Source organism: Nannobrachium achirus (genome assembly GCF_963921795.1).
Source record: "Nannobrachium achirus genome assembly, chromosome: 2".
NCBI classification, from domain to species: domain Eukaryota; kingdom Metazoa; phylum Chordata; class Actinopteri; order Myctophiformes; family Myctophidae; genus Nannobrachium; species Nannobrachium achirus.
Window position 1 is genome coordinate 14,941,031 of NC_137811.1, and position 22,294 is coordinate 14,963,324.

Below are 22,294 nucleotides of genomic sequence, written 5' to 3' on the forward strand. Positions count from 1 at the left end.
GAAGGATTCAAAAGACACTTATAGAATCGGGTCAAAATTCGAATTTTCACGATTTATCAAAAATAGCAGATCTACAAGCTCGCAGCGCGGCACTCGGTGCCGCGCTGTGAGCTTGTATATCTGCTATTTTTCACTGGTTAAAGCATTCAATAATTCTAGGCCTGAATGGGGTTAACTTGGAAAAATAACCATAGCCAACATGAAAAAGAATCGTGATAAGATCGTGTATCGTGATAAAGCTTAGAAAAACATGGTATTTTTTCCTTGTCCTCCAGGCTGCAGGAGCAGCTGAGGCTGAGCGAGGAGCAGGGCAGGAGGCAGCAGCAGGAGGAGGAGCAGAGGAGCAGGGAGAAGTTCCTCCTGGAGCTGAGGACGGAGCTGACGGAGATGCAGAAGGAGGAGGACAGGAGCTCCTCCTCCATCATCTCCTCTGTCCTCCAGACAGCCTTCAGAGAGCTGCTGCAGAAAGCCAAGAGACAGTGGAGGACGGTGAGTCTGTATGTCACCGTCATGTTAAAGCCCTTTGCACACAGGCGCGTTTATCCGCACGGATAAAACGGACAATTTCTTTTTTTTTTTAAGAAAACGATGATTCTCTATGACCTCATGCACACCGGATCCGAATTAGCCGTGCGACAAGTGGCTGCGGCCGTGCGTTTTTTTCTCGATTGAACCCAGTTCGATCCGTGCGTCTTGTCGCATGCGGTAAAAAACTCATCACTCCTTTTATGACTCCTTTTGGGATCCACAGCGCCGATTCTGCACAGCATTGCACACCAAATCCAATGCGTTTTATTCATGCAGCAAACGGAAAAAAAACGCAACTGTCCTGTGTGCAAAGGGCTTAACTCAGCACAAAAAGAAAGAAAACTTGACTTCGGTCCATTATATCTCCGCTCTAATAATTCCTTTTTGTATTGTGTTTTATATATATATTTTTTTTATCGTTGATTTGTCACCTTTACAACGAGGTACAGCTTGTAAGCGTCGGGCATTCGAGGCATGAGCTACACAGCCAAACGTGTGGGTAGCGCCCCTCCAAAAATGGTCAAAATGGCCTGGCAGGCCTGCAATACTGTTCTTTTGGTGTTCACCTTTGTTGCTTGGTGCATTGAATGATTGCACTCTCCCACAGTAATAAGGCAAAGAAAAAACAACACATATTGGCCATTTTTACACTTTGTTAATTTTAAGCTCAGTGTCAGGGAAGCCCAAAAGAGTGTAAATGCCAGCAGACAGCATTGCAAGCCATTTTGGCAAAACTTTGGTCGTTGCTACCCACACGTTTGGCTGTGTAGCTCATGCCTCGAATGCCCGGTGCTTACAAGCTGTACCTCGTTGTAAAGGTGACAAATCAACGATAAGAAGTATATAATACATAATATAAATTGGTATTATTAAAGGGGAGATAGAATAGACCGAATTCAAGTTTCCTTTCTTTTTGTGTTTAGAACACTTGTATCTTTATACCAGAGACAGTGGAGGATGGCGAATCCGTATGTCACCGTCATGTAGAAACCTCTTCTCTGAGCTAGACCTAAACCTGACCAGTGCTCTTCCCTGAGATAGGCCTAAATCCATCTATTTCGAACAATACAAATGAGCGACTTAGCGCTGTACCCCGCCACCGTGTGTGGTCAGAGCTGCGATGGCCTTGATGATTTAAAAACATATATATATTATTTTTTTAAAGAATGGCAAAAAATGCTGAGCTTACCATGTGGGATGTGTGTGTGCATGTGTGCGCGCCCCCTTGTGGCTGTGTGTGAAAAAAACACTCCATTGTAAAGAATGCTGGAGCAGGGTTGATTCATTCTGCTGTAACTCTGTAATTATTTGTCTCACTGATTCACAAAGACTGTGTCTGTTTGCGTGATCTATCAGATATAAAATATTATTTTTTCATGAAAAAATGATGAAAAATAACAACATTCCGGGCACCTAAACCTTGGAGCCACTTTGCCCTCTGGCATCCTTTGAGTTAATAACATGCAGTAAACATGTTAACATGTTTACTGTGTGTTTCTTTCTACAGGACTGTGAGGACAGTGTTAACATGTTTACTGTGTGTTTCTTTCTACAGGACTGTGAGGACAGTATTAACATGTTTACTGTGTGTTTCTTTCTACAGGACTGTGAGGACAGTGTTAACATGTTTACTGTGTGTTTCTTTCTACAGGACTGTGAGGACAGTATTAACATGTTTACTGTGTGTTTCTTTCTACAGGACTGTGAGGACAGTGTTAACATGTTTACTGTGTGTTTCTTTCTACAGGACTGTGAGGACAGTATTAACATGTTTACTGTATGTTTCTTTCTACAGGACTGTGAGGACAGTATTAACATGTTTACTGTATGTTTCTACAGGTCAGTGAGGACAGACTGGGTCGTGTGCTGAAGGAGACGCAGGAGCACCACGAGAGCGACATCAGGAGAATTCAAAGTAGGCTGTCTTCTGTATTTAACATCAATAATCATGTTAGAACACAGGACACGTTAGTGACTGATCTGTCTCATGTAGACAGTGTCATAGAACATGTTAGTGACTGATCTGTCCCATGTAGACAGTGTGTCCCAGACAGAGAAGACGGTCTGTGGTCCGCGGTGTGCAGAGAACACTGAGAAGCTCCAACAGAAGAGCCAGGAGCTCCATCAGAAGAACCAGGAGCTCCATCAGAAGAACCAGGAGCTCCAGAGACACCTGGAGAAGGCCTGTCGTCAGCTGCAGCTCTCTGTGAGACACAGCAAGGCAGCTCTGCAGAAGCTCAAAGGTAACCGACATGAAGATGGATGGATACCTTTACTAGAACAAAGGGGGGAAATCAGTCGCTCAGGGGGCAGCACAGCAGTTTAAAGCAGGGCTCTCCCTTAGTTTAGAGAGAGATGAAGCAGGGACCCCCACAAGCTGTTCATTGATTCCATATAGTTTGACAGCACGGTCGTATTTTCGATTCATGTCAATTTGTGTTTTCAGATATTTAAACACTTGAACTGTCAATACTTGATGAACTTGACCGTTCACGCTGCACTTAGTCTGCTCTTTCTCCCCTCTACACCAAACCTCTTTGCCAAAAATAGATGATCTATAAGCTCACAACGCCTCGCACTGCGAGGCATTGCGAGCTTGTAGATCTGCTATTTTTGGCTGAAGTTGTCAGAATATGGATGCTAGGGTTCAAGTGGTTAATAATAAAAAGGAGGAAAAAACTATCACACAAAGATTTGGAGGACCCCCTGAGGACCCGATAAGAATACTTACATTAAGTGTCAAGTTTCACGTCACAACACAAATAGCAATACTTGAAGCACAACTTATCAATGCAGTGTCAAAGAAAAGTGTTCATAACAGTCAATGTTAGTCAATGCTACACAAGTATCTCACCACCATGTCAAACACAAGCAATAATACGCAATACTACCAACACAACCCAATGAAGCTGACCTCATCATTACAGAACATTCATGTCATTATAAGGGTTTAAGTGGTTAAGGTGTGTGTGTGTGTGTGTGTGTGTGTGTGTGTGTGTGTGTGTGTGTGTGTGTGTGTGTGTGTGTGTGTGTGTGTGTGTGTGTGTGTGTGTGTGTGTGTGTGTGTGTGTGTGTGTGTGTGTGTGTGTGTGTGTGTGTGTGTGTGTGTGTGCGCACAGATGATCATGAGGAGAATGTCCAGAAGTTAATGGAGAAACACCTCCTAGAACTGGATGAAGAGAAGAGCAACAATGAACTGTATGTATTCATTCAATATTACTGTACATTCATTATTATTAACTCTTTTTTTCTATGCTCTACAACTGGTGCAACCGAGGGACAAACTTCAGCCTCGTTCATTGGAACGGCAGTGCCCGGTCGACCTTTTTCTTTTTTTTCACAACTCGAGAGAAAAGCCTGTCTTTTACAAAAGATTGTGTTTGGAAATAATTGATGGATATTTTTCTATAAAATCGCAATGGTAAGCTACTTTGTCGGGAGCAAAAGTTTATCGGTTACGTAAGTGATAACCGTTAAGGAAATGTGTTTAAAAATGTGTGATTTTACCCAATTTTAAAAGGGAAAACACACCAGTTTTTTCCTCATAATAAAGCTCCCTATTTTCATTACATTAAAAACAACAATACAACGAGGAAGAAGAATAGGCTATGATACAAATGTTTTCTATATTAAAGAAAGTGTTTTTTTGCAGTACAGTAGGATTGACATAATCACATCATGTCTGTAATGTAACACATCGTGGCTGCAACAGCAGCAGCGCGACTCAAGAGCCCTATATAACAGATTAACTCCCAAGTCCCAATGTGTACTGTACACGCAAATGTAATAGTAGATTTTATAGTAAATAATTGCACTGCAGTGTGTCTGATTTAACGTTCCACTCATACAACTCAGACAACTATGCGTGCGCGATTACTTTTGAGCGTGCAGATCCGATATAAACTTGTCTTCATCAACACCACGACGACGTAACCCTAGCAAGATGGTTTTTAAAACGGGATCGGCGCTGACGGGGTCCGTTTTGTAAAATCCATTCTCGCTCTTTGTTCCCTGTTGAAGAACAAGCTTGCAGTCAGCGTGCGTGTGGTACTTATGGATGTTACACCGACATTGGTTTGGAACAGAAATGTGTGACTGCATCGCATAGTTGCATTGGGTGATGTTACTCAGACATTGGTGTCACACATTTCGGTGCCAAACGAATGTCGGTGTATATGTGACAGCGCGCTGTCTATTCTTTTCTTTTCTTCATCGGCGACCATTCTGATGGCTTCATGCTTGCTCTTGTTGTCGTTGTTGGCTTGTTATTAATGTTAACACGTGTGTGAGAAGGACGTGACGCTATCACGCTGGAGTGGAGCGAGGCGCAAAGCTAAAGCACGCGGCCCCCCAAAGGACAAACGGCCGCGGCCGATTATTCGAATTTCTTTTTCAAATTCGAATACCGTGCCTTCGAACGAAGCTTCGAATATTCGATTTTTTTGGGTCAGCCCTAGGTTGCAGAACAGAAAAGTGAAGCTTTTGGTCATGCTTCACATGACATCACAATATCTAATATAAATGGTGAGACGCCCTGTGTGAATGATGTTGTGATGTATAGAAATAAGTGAATGTTGATTATGTAATGAATATAAATGATGTGTTCAGGAGTCGTCAGCAGAACCTAGAGAGAGGTCTGGAGGAGATGAAACTACAGTATCACAACACAGTGGAGAGGATAAGAGGTGAGGACATCTGTTAGGCAGTTCAGTGTCATCAGTCAGTGTCATAACGTCCCACAAGAATTCAAGATGGCCAGAGTAATCCCTCGCTATAAAAAATAAGCAAATTAGAACCTGCCAACTACTGCCCTGTCTCCATCCTTTGTTCCATCTCAAAGGTAATGGAGAGATTCAGGGTGGGTCATGAAATTCCTGGAAATATTTTGAAATTAGACAAATATTTTTTCCAGTACTGGAAAGGTTTTGGAATTGATCAAGGGTCCTGGAAGGTCCTGGAAAAAATAGATATGCATTGTCTTTGGTTATTGATTTTGTTAATACCTCTGAAATGACAAATTAAACATTGGCCAAATTGTCAAATATTAGAGGCACATATTGTGAAAATAGCAGATCTACATGCTCACAACGCCTCGCAACACGAGGCGTTGTGAGCATGTAGATCTGCTATTTTCACAATAGAACCGTGTTATACAAAATTCCTCATCTCTCAGTGCTCGTCAGGGTGGGGGGTCCCCAGTTAAAATATGATTATTTCGGGGGTCACAGCCTGAAAAGGTTAGGCATACACTGGCATACACTACCGTCTTTGGGCATTGCGCATAGGAGTAAGCGACCTGTTATTGAGCTGAATTATTGTTATATAGTCCTGGAAATTGGGTTAAATATTCTGGAAAAGTTTTGGAAATTAATTGGTAAAGATGTGTGGGAACCCTGGAGATTAATCCAAGAGCAAATCAACAGCTATGTCGTTCCTCAAGGAAGCATTCTAGGGCCGTTACTGTTCCTCCTCTACATTAACCACATGAATGCTGCCTGTAACTGCAAACTGTTCCTGTTCGCTGACACTCCTGATCTCGGGAGAGGACAAATTGCAGGTTGAGGAAGCTCTCAGCTCAGAAGTCACCAAAATTCGTACTTGGCTTAAAGTTGATGACACAGTAATCTCTAGCAAGGAAGAGATGACCTATTTGGGCTGTATTTTTTATGTCCATGAATTGAATACCAAGGACCTCCAATGTAAACGAGACCGTAAAGGGCTTATTTGGGATGTTCCTTTAAAGGAGCTATAGTCTACTTTTTCATTTTGGCTGTTGTCAGGCTGACTTTGCTTACATCCCTCTTCTATTCTCTTATATGGAATCCATATAAAAGAATAGAAGAGGGATGTAAACAAAGTCAGCCTGACAACGGCCAAAATTATTATTTTGTCATTATTTTACGCTTTTTGTGGTAATTTTCTGAAAATAAATGCATATGAAGCTTAATTTTGTTTATAAAATATTTTCGAAACATTATTTTTATTTTAGCATCCGTTTTTCAAGAAAAAGTTGACTATAGCTCCTTTAAGGCAGGGTGTTTAACTGTACTTGTACTGTTCTTCATTTGTGTGAAGAACATTTTACAAGGGCCAAAAAATGGGTAACAAAATCGTGGGATAAAATAAGAAATGTTTTCAGAGGACCTGTACACTGCCGGTCTTCAGTTTATTATAAATGAAAGAACCTTGAATTTTGTGTATGGAATGTGTAGGTTGTGTAATAATAATATTATTCTATAGGGGACATGCTTCTGTTATTAATCTATAGATGATAATAATTATATTCATGTTATTCTCTAGGAGACATGCTGCAGTATCTGCAGGACAGCAAGCAGAAGGCAGCTCAGATGATCAGGATGGAGGTTCAGAAGGAGAGACAGATCACTGCCAGGAAGATGAGACATTATTACCTGAGCTGTCTGCAAGATCTGCTGGAGGAGGGAGGACAGAGCACTGGGTGATATGTTAAACCTTTACCCCTAAACCTAACTCTAACCCTTTAACCCAGGGGTCTTCAACAGGGGGTCCGCGACCCCTAGGGGGTCCGCGGAGGTACTGCAGGGGGTCCGAAATTATTGCTTAAAAAAAAAAAAAAAGATTTCAAAAAAAGTTTTTTTTTTCATTTTTCACATTTATGTTAAAAAATAAATCATGATTCTATCCATTTTGAATAGCTTGAATACATGATTACTATGCAATTGACAGATTGTTGATATTATTGACATTGGTTCTCAGTTAATAAGTAGTATATCTAGAAATGGTAGTGGTACGGCCCACCCTGCTCGCTGTAACTTGTACATGTTTAAAATAAAAAATATGTCGTAGCCCCCACCCCCCCACCCTACGATATGTCGTAGCCCCCACCCCCCCACCCTACGAGGTGGTAGGGGGTCCCTGCTCCATCTCTCCATCAGTTTGGGGGTCCCCGGCCTGAAAACGTTGAAGACCCCTGCTTTAACCCTACCCCTAACTCTCTAAACCAGGGGTTTTCAAAGGGCACCCTGGGGTGCCGCGACGGCAGTCCAGGGGTGCCGCGAGATAATTTGATAATATTTGTAATTTATTTGGACACTTGAAAAAAATATAATTTAGTATAATTTTAAACTTGAAGTACACAGTTATTTTCAGTCAGTTCTAACCAAAATGGCTATTATCTCAATGTTTTCCTCTCAACATAATCACTAAAATATCGTCACTGTCGGGCAGAAACCTCGTATCTCCAAGTTTCAAATGTGTACGTCTTTTGCCCTGCTTCATCATACAAGACCGTCGCACAAAACTAGTGAAAACAGCCGATCTACAAGCACACAGCGCCTCGCATCGCGAGGCGTTGTGTGCTTGTAGATCTGCTGTTTTTACTAGTTTAGTACATTTTATAGATGATAAATACAAAACGAACGGTTTTGGACATACAAGGTTTCCACCCGACAATGACGATATGCTATAAATATGAGGTGCTGGGTGTTAAAATTATAATGTAGGGGTGCCTCGGGTGCCCTGAGACAAAAGAGTTTGGGAACCCCTGCTCTAAACTACCCCCTAACCTGAGTGGTTTGCTAGATCTGCTGGAAGAGGGAAGACAGAGTACTGGGTTATACTGTATGTTAAACCTTTACCCCTAAACCTCGATAACCTGCCCCCTAACCCAGACCTGGGCATTGTGCGGCCTGGGGGCCGTTTGCGGCCCTTTGGTTCACTCTGACCAGCCCTCGTAGGGTTAATGGCAAATTACAAAATAAACACATTTTCTAATTTTACCTCATGCATGGACTAAAGCTGCATTTCTTTTATTATTTTTAAGTTTTTTTATTCACGTACATATGGACGCTAAGTACAGTATTTATTTACTGAAGTCGGAGGTAAAGCTGTGTTTAGTTTGTGGGGAGCACATCTTTTGGGGAGCACTGCCTTTTGGCCCGGCCCTCCACTATATTTTCTGTTGCTCATGTGGCCCCATGGAAAAAAAAGAATTGCCCACCCCTGCCCTAACCTGAGCTGTTTGCAAGATCTGTTGGAGCAGGGAGGACAGAGTGCTGGGTAAACTTTACCTTTACACCTAACCCTGAACCCTATAACCTACCCCAGGGGTCTTCAACGTTTTCAGGCCAAGGACCCCTTAGTCGAGAGAGAGATAAAGCAGGGCCCCCCCACAACCCATAGATACCATACTTTCATCCTTTGACAGCACAATCATCAGTGTATTTTGGATTATGTCAATGTGTGTTTCCAGATATTAAACCACTTGAACTACTTAACTCCTTCTGAGCCCCAGACATTAACGGATTATAATGTCCAAAGTGCCTCCTTCAGGTCCCATTCACTTGCGTTGTCTTATTTTGAAGGCCAGAAGTCCACCGCGCAATCACTTCCGGTCTGACGTCATCGGATCGTGCACCGGAACCGATCCGTGTCCACGTGGAGTTGTGTAATGGCCGACCGGGAGCTTTTATAACTGTGTAACATAAGCGAGCATCTGCCTCCATCCTAGCTTCTAAAGTGTAGTTTTGAGATAATGGACATTAAAGATGAGATCCCCCGTCCACCTCAATGTTATGGATGGGACTATTTTGTGCTCGTGGAGCCGTGATGATGCGAAATCAGCGACGGATTTCGTCTCCGGACCGCCGGCCATTCTTCTCGGTAATGTACTCGCCGTTACAGTAATATATTACTTTTCGCGAGATATCCCGTGAATGGCACTACAGATACTCGAGTACATTTCGCGAGACATCTCGCGAATAGCACTAGATGAGTTAATACACTTGACCTTTCACTCTGTACTTATAGGCTGCTCTTTTTCTCCGCTACACGAATTTTTTTGCCAAAAATAGCCGATCTATAAGCTCACAACGCCTAGCAGCGAGAGGCGTTGTGAGCTTGTAGATCACTCTGGATGAATGTCTACGTTGTAAATTGTTATTAAAGCTGTTCGCTCTGTCCGTCTTCAGGGCAGAGAAGAAGATCCTGAGCGCTGCCAGTAAGCTGGCCTCTATGGCCCGAGTCCTGGAGACTCCAGTGAAGAGAAAACCTGGCAAGAACCACAGCTTACAGGGTGAGGCTTCTGATATGATATGATATCGTCGTTGTCGGGTGGAAACCTTGTATGTCCAAAACCGTTTGTTTTGTATTTATCATCATTTAAACTAGTGAAAACAGTCCATCTACAAGCCACAACGCCTCGCACCGCGAGGCGTTGTGTGCTTGTAGAGTGGCTGTTTTCACTACTTTTGTGCGACGGCCTTGTATGAAGAAGCAGGGCTTTGCTTTGCGAAATAATGTACAAATTTGAAACTTGGAGATACGAGGTTTCTGCCCGACAGTAACGATAAGAACCACAGCTTACAGGGTGAGGGTTCTGACTGATACAGTATGATATATGATATCGTCACTGTCTGGCCAAAACCTCCTAACTCCATTTTTTAGGTTTTAGATTTTTTTGGGGCTATTGAACACCCTTTACAGCTGAGTGTTGGTTAAAATAATATTGAACCAATGGAAAGTAGTAAAAACTGCTTGTGACAAAACCTCCCAACTCCACACTTTCTGCCAAAACAGCTATAACTCCACCCGATTGGCCCTCTCTTTTTTCATAAATATGTGCTATTGAACACCCTTTACGTCTGTGTGTTGGTTAAAATAATACTGAACCAAGGAAAAGTAGTAAAAAGCCCTTCGCCCAAAACCTCCTAACTCCACTTGAGCTCATTTTCCCGGAAATGAACATTTTGGAGTTAGGTTTCGGCCCGACAGCAGAGATATGATATGATATGATATGATATATGATAATGAAGAGCCATAGCTTACAGGGTGAGGGTTCTGATATGTTAGGATATGATATGATATAATCAAATCATGTCCAAAACTATCCTATGGTGAAAGCTGTGATGTTTTCACCCGGGGGAAAAAATGGCAGCCCATACAAAGAATATAGTAGCGTTAAGCGTTTACAGTGTTTGTATTTCAAGTGATGTTGAATGAACGTGTTGTGTTTCACAGGGGTCCTGACCTCCCAGTCTCCCAGTGTCTCAGACCTCCAGCCCAGTAAGACTCCTTCACACCACCAGGTAGGGATTGGACGAGAATCGCTATTATCGTTCATTGTGATAAAAAAAAGAAAAAGAAAACACTCACAATAATCGTATCATGGAGATTTACATTTATCGTGAAATTATCCTCCGTCATGCACTGGGATCAATTCACCCTTTTTTAAATTCAATTTACCATTTAAACCCTCTATATAATTGGTAAAACGGACCTGGAATTAATGTACTTGTTACATATATTTTAGTTTTCACTCTACCAAATCTCTTTGCCAAAAAGAAGTACGATCTACAAGCATTTGCAACGTGTTGTGAGCTTGTAGATCTGCATTTTCTTTTGGCAAATGTTCCACCCCAGGATAATGGATGTTTGTTGGGGGATATTTAGATTATCGCGATGATATTGCAAATCACAATTTCTTTAGTTCAAAATAATCGTGATATTAAATGTCCTTATCGTCCCATATCTAACACCAGGACATGAAGACTCCATCCAACCGCGTGGACCTCAGTCCCTCTGGGAGGGAGGACACCCTCCCACCAGCAGGTGTCGCTGTGTCTGCGAGTGGCAGAAAGCCCTCCAGGGGCACTGAGAGCGACGGTAAGGCCCTGGTGACGACGCAGCAGGAAGCTCCGGTCAGAGACCAGGCCCAGGGTGGGAGGTCCTCCTTCCTTCACCCCAGCCTCCACCTCCTCCCCTCTTCCTCCTCCTCGGACAGGAGAGCCGTGTCTCCGTTCTCCTCCTCGGAAAGGAGAGCCGTGTCTGCGTTCTCCGGCTCCTTGGAAGACCTGGCGGCCTTTGGAGGGCTGTCGCCTGACAGCTCTGACTTTACCGTTTACAACCAGATCATCGCCAACGTGCCCACGGGCTCTCAGCACCACCATGCCCTGAAACATCTGTAGTTGCATGTCATCTAGAGAGCCCTCATCAGTTGCACACATCTAGAGAGCCCTCTCGCCATGCCCTGAAGCATGTCTAGATCCAACACATCTAGAGAGCCCTCTCACCATGCCCTGAAACATCTGTAGTTGCATGTCCCGACACATCTAGAGAGCCCTCTCGCCATGTCCTGAAGCATGTCTAGATCCAACACAACTAGAGAGCCAGTCTGTCTCTGGATCAGGAACCCCCCTCCACATAGTCCCTAGTCCCTGACGCGAGCACTGATTTCAACACGACTTTGAATGGCTGTGTCACCATTTTACTAAAAGTCATCATGGTGAAATCAGACCAGTTATCGTCATGACTTCCTTGGACAGATCTGACCAAACGTCTATAAACAGATGTGACCAAATGTTTATAAACAGATGTGACCAAACGTTTATGAACAGATGTGACCAAACGTTTATAAACAGATGTGACCAAACGTCTATAAACAGATGTGACCAAACGTTTATAAACAGATGTGACCAAACGTCTATAAACAGATGTGACCAAACGTCTATAAACAGATGTGACCAAACGTCTAAAACTTTTGACTGGAAGGAATGGAACGGCGGCGTCCCGGGAACTTCCTCGTGCCAGGAATGTTGAAGTGCCGTTTTCTCAAACCCAAGACGTAAAAGGGTGACCGCTAAAAAACGGTTAAAACGACCGAGGCGCTGCCGTCAAAAGAGGACTTGAAGCCACTGTCGAGCGAGTCGATCGCTTCAGCCGACTCGGTAACGTTCGAGTTATAACCCGACAAGAACAGAACTGTAACTCATGTCCCCCCCTAATCAACTTGTGCCATCGAGGGTCCTGTTGCCCTTTCCAATTAAACCTTTGACGTTTGATCAAATCCATCCCAAGAAGTAACCTGCAACCTGTTTGCAGGCATTACAGGCTGACAGGGTGTTGCACAGAGAGACTCCAGGATGTTATTTAATGTCAACAGTTTACATCAAATTAAGGTTTAAATAAGTTTACATTTTGCCAGCCAATGGCAGTGTTTCTATTTTATTGTGGTTGTTCCTTTCTTTCTCTCAGATTGAATCTTTTATCTGTTGTTTTGAGTGTTTATACATTTAAAGATTTACTTTTTGTTTTATACATTTTATAATTTTTATTTATGCAAAGTTTATTTTAAAATCAAGCTACTGAACTGTTTAATAAATCATTTTTTTATTGATTTGTTTGCAGTTTTATTTTCTGAGGATGTTGTTACAATGTAGACGTTTATTCACAGTTTAGTAAACATGTCTATTAGTAAACATGTCTATAAGTAGACAGATGGCAGCTTCATTTGTTGACCTGGTATCCTATAGTTTAGTTTCACTGTACAGGTTATTATTTAGATCAGGGGTCTTCAACAGGGGGTCCGTGAGGATACTGCAGGGGGTTCCCAAAACTGTTGGGAAAATATATATATTTTTTATTTTAAAAAGAAAAAAGAAATAGGTCTTTAAATATAAAACAAATAGCTTAATTGTATACATGAGTATTGTGCAATTGACATATTGTTAGTGATAGATTGATAGTATTGACATTGGTTCTCAGTTAATAAGGTATATGTTTATAAATGGCAGTGGTACGGCCACTTGTATTTTTAAAATAAAAACAATAATATATGAATCTATTTTTAATAACTTAGCATTGAATACATCATTTTATAGATGAATATACATATATGTTGTAGCCCCACCCCCACCCTACGAGGTAGGTGGTCCCGGCTCCATCTCCCCATCAGTTTGGGGGTCCCCGGCCTGAAAACGTTGAAGTCCCCTGATTTAGATAGTACATTGTTTAGACTGATGCTACGTTCATTGTTTAACTGTGATCCTAATCTACTGAGGCATTACACTGTCTCTGTGCATTCTATGGATGTTTACCTTGTTACAATGAGCCAGTCGCTATGCCCCTCCTAAACCCGTCCTTGTCCAATGCCACGTTAGCAACAGGTTACTAAGGCAGGTGACTTGGCAAGCTGCCATGACGGCGTGCCAAGTCAGCTGCCTTAGTAACCTGTTGCTAAGCTAGGCATTTAGCAGACGCTCTTAATCCAGAGGAAAACTGAGTAGAAATGGTAATCTAGGATCGTAGATAAAACAAAGCCCATCATCAGTCTAAACAGTAGAATAATACAAAAATAAAAATACATTGAAACTATACACTATATATGATGTCAGGTCAACAATGACCTGACATCTGTCTACACATTACATTTTGCCTTGACATAAGACTGCAAGGTTGTCGAGGCTATGCTGTATGCAAGTGCTATGGGTCTAGGTGTAGTCTGAAGAGGTGGGTCCTCAGACTACAGAGGAAGCTAGGGGGTGAGTCTGTTGTTATTCCACAGTTTGTGGGCCTGGAGGGAGAAGAGTCTAGGACGAGTGCTGTGGAGCTTTGTGGCTGGATGGGAACCGGTGAGGTTCCCAGTTCGATCCCAGGCTCCCCCAGAGTCCTTGAGCAAGACTGCTTCTGATAAGCAGGTTGGTGCCTTGCATGGTTTCCTCTGCCATCGGTGTGTGTGTGTGTGTGTGTGTGTGTGTGTGTGTGTGTGTGTGTGTGTGTGTGTGTGTGTGTGTGTGTGTGTGTGTGTGTGTGTGTGTGTGTGTGTGTGTGTGTGTGTGTGTGTGTGTGTGTGTGTGTGTGTGTGAGAGAGGCAATGGGTGAATGTAATGCAATGCACAATATGTAAAATGCTTTGGATCAAATGCTATATTACATCATGGAATTATGGACAAAATCATATCCAACGATCAGGGACGTGCAGAGAATGTTAGAGAGGCAGGGGCTGACATTTCTAAAAGGGCCTTTTGGTGAAAATATCGAAAATAGCAGACCTCCAAGCTCACAATGTTGTGAGCTTAGAGGTCGGCTATTTTCTTGCTTGATAACACTGAACTAAGCATAATCAAGTCAATACTATTATGCAGTGTAAAGGCATGTATTTCTACACAGAGAGGGCATTCAAGTTCAGGAGAGTTTGGACTGCGTGCATGTGTCTGCCAACGATAACAAGATTTGCGTCTGCGATAAGTAATGAACCTTGAGGTGAAAAGGGTTGGAAACCACTGGTATAAAAGATGCACACCTGTTCCATCATTTTTTATTAAACCCCCACAAATGCAAGTGTTACAAAAAAATGAAAAATCACACCCAGAGTGAAGTGCCTTTGAGTTTCGTTAAGATAATATATATGAAGTAGAGGAACAATGTTAAATCTGTGTGTGTGTGTGTGTGTGTGTGTGTGTGTGTGTCTGTGTCTGTGTCTGTGTCTGTGTCTGTGTGTGTGTGTGTGTGTGTGTGTCTGTGTGTGTGTGTGTGTGTGTGTGTGTGTGTGTGTGTGTGTGTGTGTGTGCGTGTGTGTGGCTGTGCGCGTATACGTGTATGGGAAATGAGGAATGTTAATAAGGACTTTAATAACTGGAAACCTACTGAAAGCGCTGTCAAGGTTTTCATTGTGGATAATGACACGGATATTACTGAAAAAACGCCAGAGTTTTGTCAAAATATAGACAATTGAACATATATACTTCTTGTTTCATATACTTATTTTATTACACCTTGTTTGAACAACAACACTATCTTCTGGTAGTAGAACTATGCTTGTGGTTAAGATGTGTGCATGTGATAATGTTGCTCTTCCTCCTGTTGGACTGGTTGAGCAACTTTATGTTGGTGTTGTTCCTCCGCACCTTTTTCATGACATGATGAAGAGATTGAGCGTGATATTTGACATGCACATATTTGTTTCCTCTCTCTCCGCCACTTGCCCACAGTAGACGGGTGAACAAAGATCCAGTTCTGTCACGTTCTTCTTCAGGGCAACAGTCAGAAAGAAGCGTCCTCTTCATTTACAGGTTCCCAAACCTTATAGCTCACAACCCAAAAGGGAAATTAGACGTTTCCAGGGGACCCAAACTAGTGAAAATAGCGACGCTCTGGACTTGTTTCTTCAAAGATCAGGTAAGCACTGATCTGACAATATGCTACATGTTATAAATCTAATTAGACCAATACTGATCTGACCATACTACATGTTATACACTAATTAAACCAAGTCAGCCTGTACTAGTCTCTCAAGAACAGACTAATTGAGCTCTAGTCTCTCAAGCTCTTTGACGATGGCTAGCCATAGTTACTGTAGACCACATATGATTACGGTACTTTAGTTACTTTTACTTTACTTGATTTGAGTGTGTGTGTGTGTGTGCGCGCGCGCGTGTGTGTGAGAGAGAGGGGTTGTGTGTGTGTGTGTGTGTGTGTGTGTGTGTGTGTGCGTGTGCGTGCGCGTGTGCATGCACGTTTGCGTGTGTGTGTATTGCAGTTGATGCTCAGGCTAGACTCAACAGCACCCTCTCTGGTCACTCAGTGGTACTCAGGCATACAGGCTACAGACACACATACATACATACACGGATACACACACGGCCATGCTATGCTATGCTCTCTCTCTCTCTCTCTCTCTCTCTCTCTCTCTCTCTCTCTCTCTCTCTCTCTCTCTCTCTCTCTCTTCAATTCAAAGGGCTTTATTGGCATGAGAAAACATACGTTTACATTGCCAAAGCAGAAGTCCACACAGTACAATACAATCAATCAATATAATACAATCAAAATAAAATATGTACAATTTGAAGGGGTGGAACAGTTATCATGCATGGAGATGCAAACAGTGCAAGGATGTGTACACCATGATCGGTAGTCTTTAAGGTGGTTGTGTTCCATTTGATATCATTCTCCTATCACAGCAGCAAGCAAATCTTGCTGCCGTCTTTGCATCTCTCTCTCTCTCTCTCTCTCTCTCTCTCTCTCTCTCTCTCTCTCTCTCTCTCTCTCTGTGTGTGTGTGTGTGTGTGTGTGTGTGTGTGTGTGTGTGTGTGTGTGTGTGTGTGTGTGTGTGTGTGTGTGTGTGTGTGTGTGTGTGTGTGCGTGCACGTCAGTTACACACACTACATGATTCTTCCCCCACCTCTCTTATCTCTATACTCGCCACCACTCCTATCTCTTCATCCAGTGAATACTAACTTGTTTTGTTTTTTTTCTTGTTTTTTTTCTGACAGGAATGGCTGGCCTCAGGATTGTGTTGCTGGGAGAGCTTTGGTCTGGAAAGAGTTCGTCAGGAAACACCATTCTGGGAGGAAGTGTTTTCAAAGTGAATCAGTTAGGTCAGAGGTCAGTGTGTGAGGTAAGAAGTGGTGAAGTAGCAGGGAGACATGTGACAGTGGTGGACTCGCCAGGCTGGCTCTACACCATACCCCTCCAGGACACCTCAGAGATGGACAGACTGGAGATCCAGAACAGTGTGTGTCTCTGTCCTCCTGGACCACATGCTGTTCTTCTGGCGGTTCCTCTCCATACAGCATTCACCAAAGAAGATAAAGTGGCAGTGGAGGAACTCATGTCACTTCTGTCTCAGGGCGTGTGGAGTCACACTATGATATTGTTCACCCATGGAGACCGGATGGGGGACACAAGCATTGAGCAGCAAATCGAGTCTAAAGGTGAATACCTTCGTTGGCTTGTTGACAAATGTGGAAACAGGTATCATGTGTTGAACAATGAGAAGAGAGATGACACTCAGGTCACTCGGCTGCTGGAGAAGATGGACCAGATGGTGTCAGGAAACAGAGGTGGACACTATGAAGTTCTTGGAGATGTTGCAGAGAATTTGTCAGAGAGGAAGAGGAACATAGAAGAACGTGTACTGACATTGATGACCAAGACACACAGACAGAAACATGTTCTGAAAGCTCTGTTTGAAGGTGATGTTTATAAAAATCAATCTATCTATCAATCAATTAAACAAACAGTCAGTGACTGATCAAACTGATCAAATTACCACTCGACATTAAAGAGGTGCTGCCATAGTTCTTTTTCTGGTTTTCATGTGTCTAGGAGGTTGACAGTATATTGCGACCGAAGGTCGCATTATACCCTGAAAAACCCCGTAGCTTGTCTGTCTGTCTGGCTGTCTGTCTGGCTGGCTGGCTGGCTGTACAGGAAGTGATGTCAGTGTGATGTCAGTGAGTCACAGTGATGTGGTACAGACTCATATATGGGCATAAAAATGATGTCATGTGACATCACTTCCTGTACTGACAGTCAGACAAGCTACGAGATTTCTCAGGGTATAAAAGTCCATATATGGTCATTCCAAGAAAAAGAAAAAAAACTTTTATGCGTGACATCACTTCCTGTACTGACAGTCAGACAAGCTACGAGATCTCTCAGGGTATAAAAGTCCATATATGGTCATTCCCAGAAAAAGAAAATATAAATATTAAGGACAAATATTAAGGACATAATGGGAATGCCCATATTTGGTAATGTCCATATATGGGCATGTTTTGACATAACATAACTATAATGAAGTTGTCTCAATATATGAGTAACTGGTCTGGTCCCATATACATCACTGGCCAGATGGCCAAGACATGTCATGGCACTGCATCTTTAATATATACATGACATAGATGATTGTTAGAAATGGGTGGTTTTCCGCCTTAATATAGCCTGCTCTAGCTTAATCTCTTAATCCAGTCCTTAAATAGTGAAACAGTGAACTAATGTAGAGTGTGTGTGTCAGGAAAACATCAGAGTCTACCAGATGTGAGGCTGATGATGGTTGGAGGAACCCAGGGTACAAGGAGCAGAGCTGGAGGTCTCATACTGCAGGAGTACGATGTGTTTCCAAGAAGGAAGGTGAGGAATATTAGAAGAATGTTTTAACAAATGACCTCAAAGTCATAAATAGATCAAATATCATTGTTGTCTGATGATGATGTGAAAGTAAGATATCATGAATGTTTGAGACATCATGTGATCAATGAACTGAGCCGCATCTCCAGTAAAGGCTTTAGTTACTTGAACACTGTGTTGTGCATTGAAAATGTCTGATCTACAAGCTCACAATGCGCTATGTTGCATCATGCATTGATTAATATAACATATTATTGACTAAACAGACAGAATGTGTCAGACAACAGAGACGAGTTGCTGACAGAAATGTGAGTCTGGTGATCTGTCCAGACTGGTCGTCAACCACACCTCCATCACAGAAGATTAAAGATGTCCTTCTACACGGTGTGGCTCTGTGTTCTCCTGGACCCCACGCTGTCCTGTTGAATGTTCCTGTCTGGTTCAGTTTCTCTGAAGCTGACAGGAGATCAGTGGAGGAACACATGGAGCTCCTGGGGGACAGAGTCTGGAGACACGCTCTGGTTCTGTTCACACATGGATGGTGGCTGGGAGCGAGACGTGTTGAGGAGTACATCGAGTCTGAAGGAGAACCTCTGAGGTGGATCCTGGAGAAATGTAGCTACAGGTACCATGTTCTGGACTTCTACGAATGGGACATCTCAGAAGTTAAAGCGCTGATGGAGAAAGTAGAAGACGTGGTGACGAGGAACAGAGGACACTTTGGACCTTCGGACTCAAGAGAAGACGGGTCAGTGAGAGACACGGGACACCTCGGGGAGACACGTGTGACGAGACAGAAGACAGGAAAGCAAGCGTATACTGCTGAAGAATGGAACAGACGAGAAGAAGAATGGAGGAAGAGAGAGGCGGAGTTGAAGAAGAAAGAGGAGGAAGGGAGGAGGAGAGAGGAGGAGATGATCGAGAGGGTGTTAAAGTTTGTTGGGGAGGAATCAGAAGAACCAACCCTGCCAGCTGTCAAGAGGAGGAGGAAGAGCATGGACCGGTTTCCTCCAAGCAGTGAGTATCAATATAATTGATCTGATTACACACTTTTGTTCGTTGCATACATGACTTTTTGAAACGTAACATTTCCTTATCAAACAAAATTGCTATAAAGACCCTAGAAAAACTGTGACCTAGACTTTAATAGATATTCCATCTTGATATTCCATAATGACATCATCACAACCCAAACTTTATGTGTGTGTGTGTGTGTGTGTGTGTGTGTGTGTGTGTGTGTGTGTGTGTGTGTGTGTGTGTGTGTGTGTGTGTGTGTGTGTGTGTGTGTGTGTGTGTGTGTGTGTGTGTGTGTGTGTGAGATTCTTAAGCGTTTTAGTTCTTGTATTATCGGTTGTTATTGTAAATATTCTCGCTGTGTGTTGTCTTGTGTTTCAGTGAGTGGTGGAGTGCCATCTGAAGCAGGAAGTTCATCATACCCTTGGTCTCCTGACAAGGTTTTTGATTGGCTGCTGAAGAGACACCATGGACCAGAAGCGCCCTCTTCAGGATACGACACCATGAATGAAGCCCCCAGCCAGCCAGACACTGACGGGATGAGTGTGACACATGAAGATGTCTCATAGATCAGGGGTCTTCAACGTTTTCAGGCCAAGGACCCCTTAGTTGAGAGAGCGATGAAGCAGGGACCCCCCACAACCTTTTCATAGATTCCATATTGTTTCATTGTTTGACAGCACAATCACCAGTGTATTTTGAATTCATGTCAATGTGTGTTTTCAGATTTTTAAGCACTTGAACCGTCAATACTTAATAAACTTGACTATCACTCTCTACTTAGTCTGCTCTTTTCGCCCTTTACACCAAACCTCTTTGCCAAAAATAGCAGATCTACAAGCTCACAACGCCTAGCAGCGCGAGGCGTTGTGAGCTTGTAGATCTGCTATTTTTGGCAAAAGATCTCAGAATATGGATGCTAGGGTTCAAGTGGTTATTATAAAAAACGTTTCTATCACTCAAAGATTTGGAGGACCCCCTGTAGTAACTCTGAGGGCCCCCTAGGGGTCCCGGACCCCCTGTTGAAGACCCATGTCATAGATTATGTTTTAGTTTGAAAAGAATCACACATATTTCATTTCCTATTACTTTCATCAAGGGAAATATATGCACCTCCAAAAGAAGTGCAGACCATCATGTAATTAAAACAAAAATAAAATATCTTAGTGCAGAAGTATATGAGAACAATAACTTAAAATGCTTTACACACATCTGTCAGCTCATCATAGGAGACACCTGGTGGAAATGTTCAAATTACTAGGCTTATAAGTAACCCAAAACTCAACATAGAATTAATTACTAAATGATTATTCAAGTAGTTTGGAACTTGAAAGAACTGTCTCTGACCGTATAGACAACAGTCACAAGAATTGAGATTACAGGAGCATTTTATTTAGAAACAACTAAAAGTTGTATATTTGAAAAGATTAATAAAATGATTTCAGGGGCTCTATGTTCCTTTATGAGGGTCTAAAGGAGCTATAGTCAACTTTTTCTTGAGAAACGGATGCTGAATTAAAAATAAGGTTTGAAAAAATTGTATTAAAAAATATGCTTCATATATGTGTTTCTGTACAAAAATGTCCACAAAAAGCGTAAAATAATGATAAAATAATCATTTTGGCAATTGTTAGGCTTACACTTGTAACACGTGTAAACAAAGTGTCAGCCTGACAATTGCCAAAATGATTCTTTTATCATTATTTTACGCTTTTTGTGGACATTTTTGAACAGAAACACGTATATGAAGCATATTTTTTAATAAAATATTTTCGAAACATTATTTTTACTTTAGCATCCGTTTTTCAAGAAAAAGTTGACTATAGCTCCTTTAAGGGGAGACCTTCTCATTTCAAAGTTTGAGAACCACTGCTGTAGACAGACTTATCCTGGATCAATAGTGCCCTCTTCAGGATGTGACATGTTTTATACAGTCAGGTTGTATCTCCACATTGCAACTTTTTACACATTCTTTATAAATGAAAGCCCTACTTCATCATTATGTCACACAAAGAAAGTAGCAAAAATAGCAGATCTATAAGCTTATACAAGTTATACAACCAGTCTCAATGTGACTTGGAAAGAAAGCAGAAAAAGAAACAAAGATATTTTTTTCTGTCAGGAAAAGTACCAGTTTTAGACATACTGTACAAGGTTTCCACCGGGCAGCGATGATATCATACATGGGGGAGAGCGGGGTAAACTGAGACACTTTTTACATTTGCTCCCCTCTAGGCGAACTAAAAGATATATCAGTAAAAATGTACACATTTCTCAGTCATTTGGGATGTTTCCTAACAATGGAAGATATCAGAACATATTCAAGACAAAAGGCAGAGAAAATATGATTGTTTTTAAAAAAGTGGTCTTGTGTCTCAGTTTACCCCAGCACCGGGGTAAACTGAGACAGACCAGAGAAATCAACGGGGTTAAGTGATCCACTCACTTTTCTCACTTTAAAACTACCATAAAAACACAAAAACCCAGTTAACCAGGTTAAATATGCACAATACAAAAATGTACATAGCATAAATAATTTTAATAGGGTTTGTCCTGTCATTTCCACCCATGTGTCAAATATTGTGACACATGGGCAGAAGGAAAAAACTAAAAACCCTATAAAAATTGATAGAAGGGTTTACCAAACTTTCCTCAGCTGAGCCTTGTGTAATTTTTCCTGTAGAATGCATTTCTGCAAAATGTATTGTTGTATTGTGCATAACTAATGCGATAATTAGCATATTTAGTCAAATGTAGACAAATATGCCAATTATGTCATTAATTATGCACAATACAAAGAAATGTATATCAGAAATGGATTCCACAAGGAAAAAGACATAAGAATCAACTGAGAAAAGTTCGGTACACTCTTTAATCAGGTTTTTACAGCTTTCTTACTGTCTATCATGTTGAGATAATGTGAGATAGTGTCTCACTTTACCCCGAAGCAATTGTCTCACTTTACCCCACAGCCACATTTTGGGAAAAGGGATATCTTTTATCCATTCAGGGTAATCTTCAGCCAGCATCTATCAGATTCAGATTCAGATTCAGATTACTTTATTAACCATTGTGTAATTTGCTTTGG

At 42.1% G+C, this 22,294-nt stretch overlaps 1 protein-coding gene across 1 annotated transcript in view; it reads left to right on the forward strand.

Annotated features, from left to right (window-relative positions):
- The window catches only part of cep152 (centrosomal protein 152), a 36,689-nt gene extending 24,010 nt beyond the window's left edge, over positions 1–12,679 (forward strand). The window contains exons 21-29 of the mRNA XM_080747514.1: positions 276–489; positions 2,368–2,443; positions 2,565–2,771; positions 3,648–3,726; positions 5,137–5,213; positions 6,829–6,985; positions 9,477–9,580; positions 10,525–10,592; positions 11,046–12,679. Of these exons, the coding sequence (XP_080603640.1) occupies positions 276–489; positions 2,368–2,443; positions 2,565–2,771; positions 3,648–3,726; positions 5,137–5,213; positions 6,829–6,985; positions 9,477–9,580; positions 10,525–10,592; positions 11,046–11,471 (1,408 nt within the window). The 3' untranslated portion in view covers positions 11,472–12,679. The remainder of the gene's footprint in view (positions 1–275; positions 490–2,367; positions 2,444–2,564; positions 2,772–3,647; positions 3,727–5,136; positions 5,214–6,828; positions 6,986–9,476; positions 9,581–10,524; positions 10,593–11,045) is intronic.
- The last annotated feature ends 9,615 nt before the right edge of the window (positions 12,680–22,294 follow it).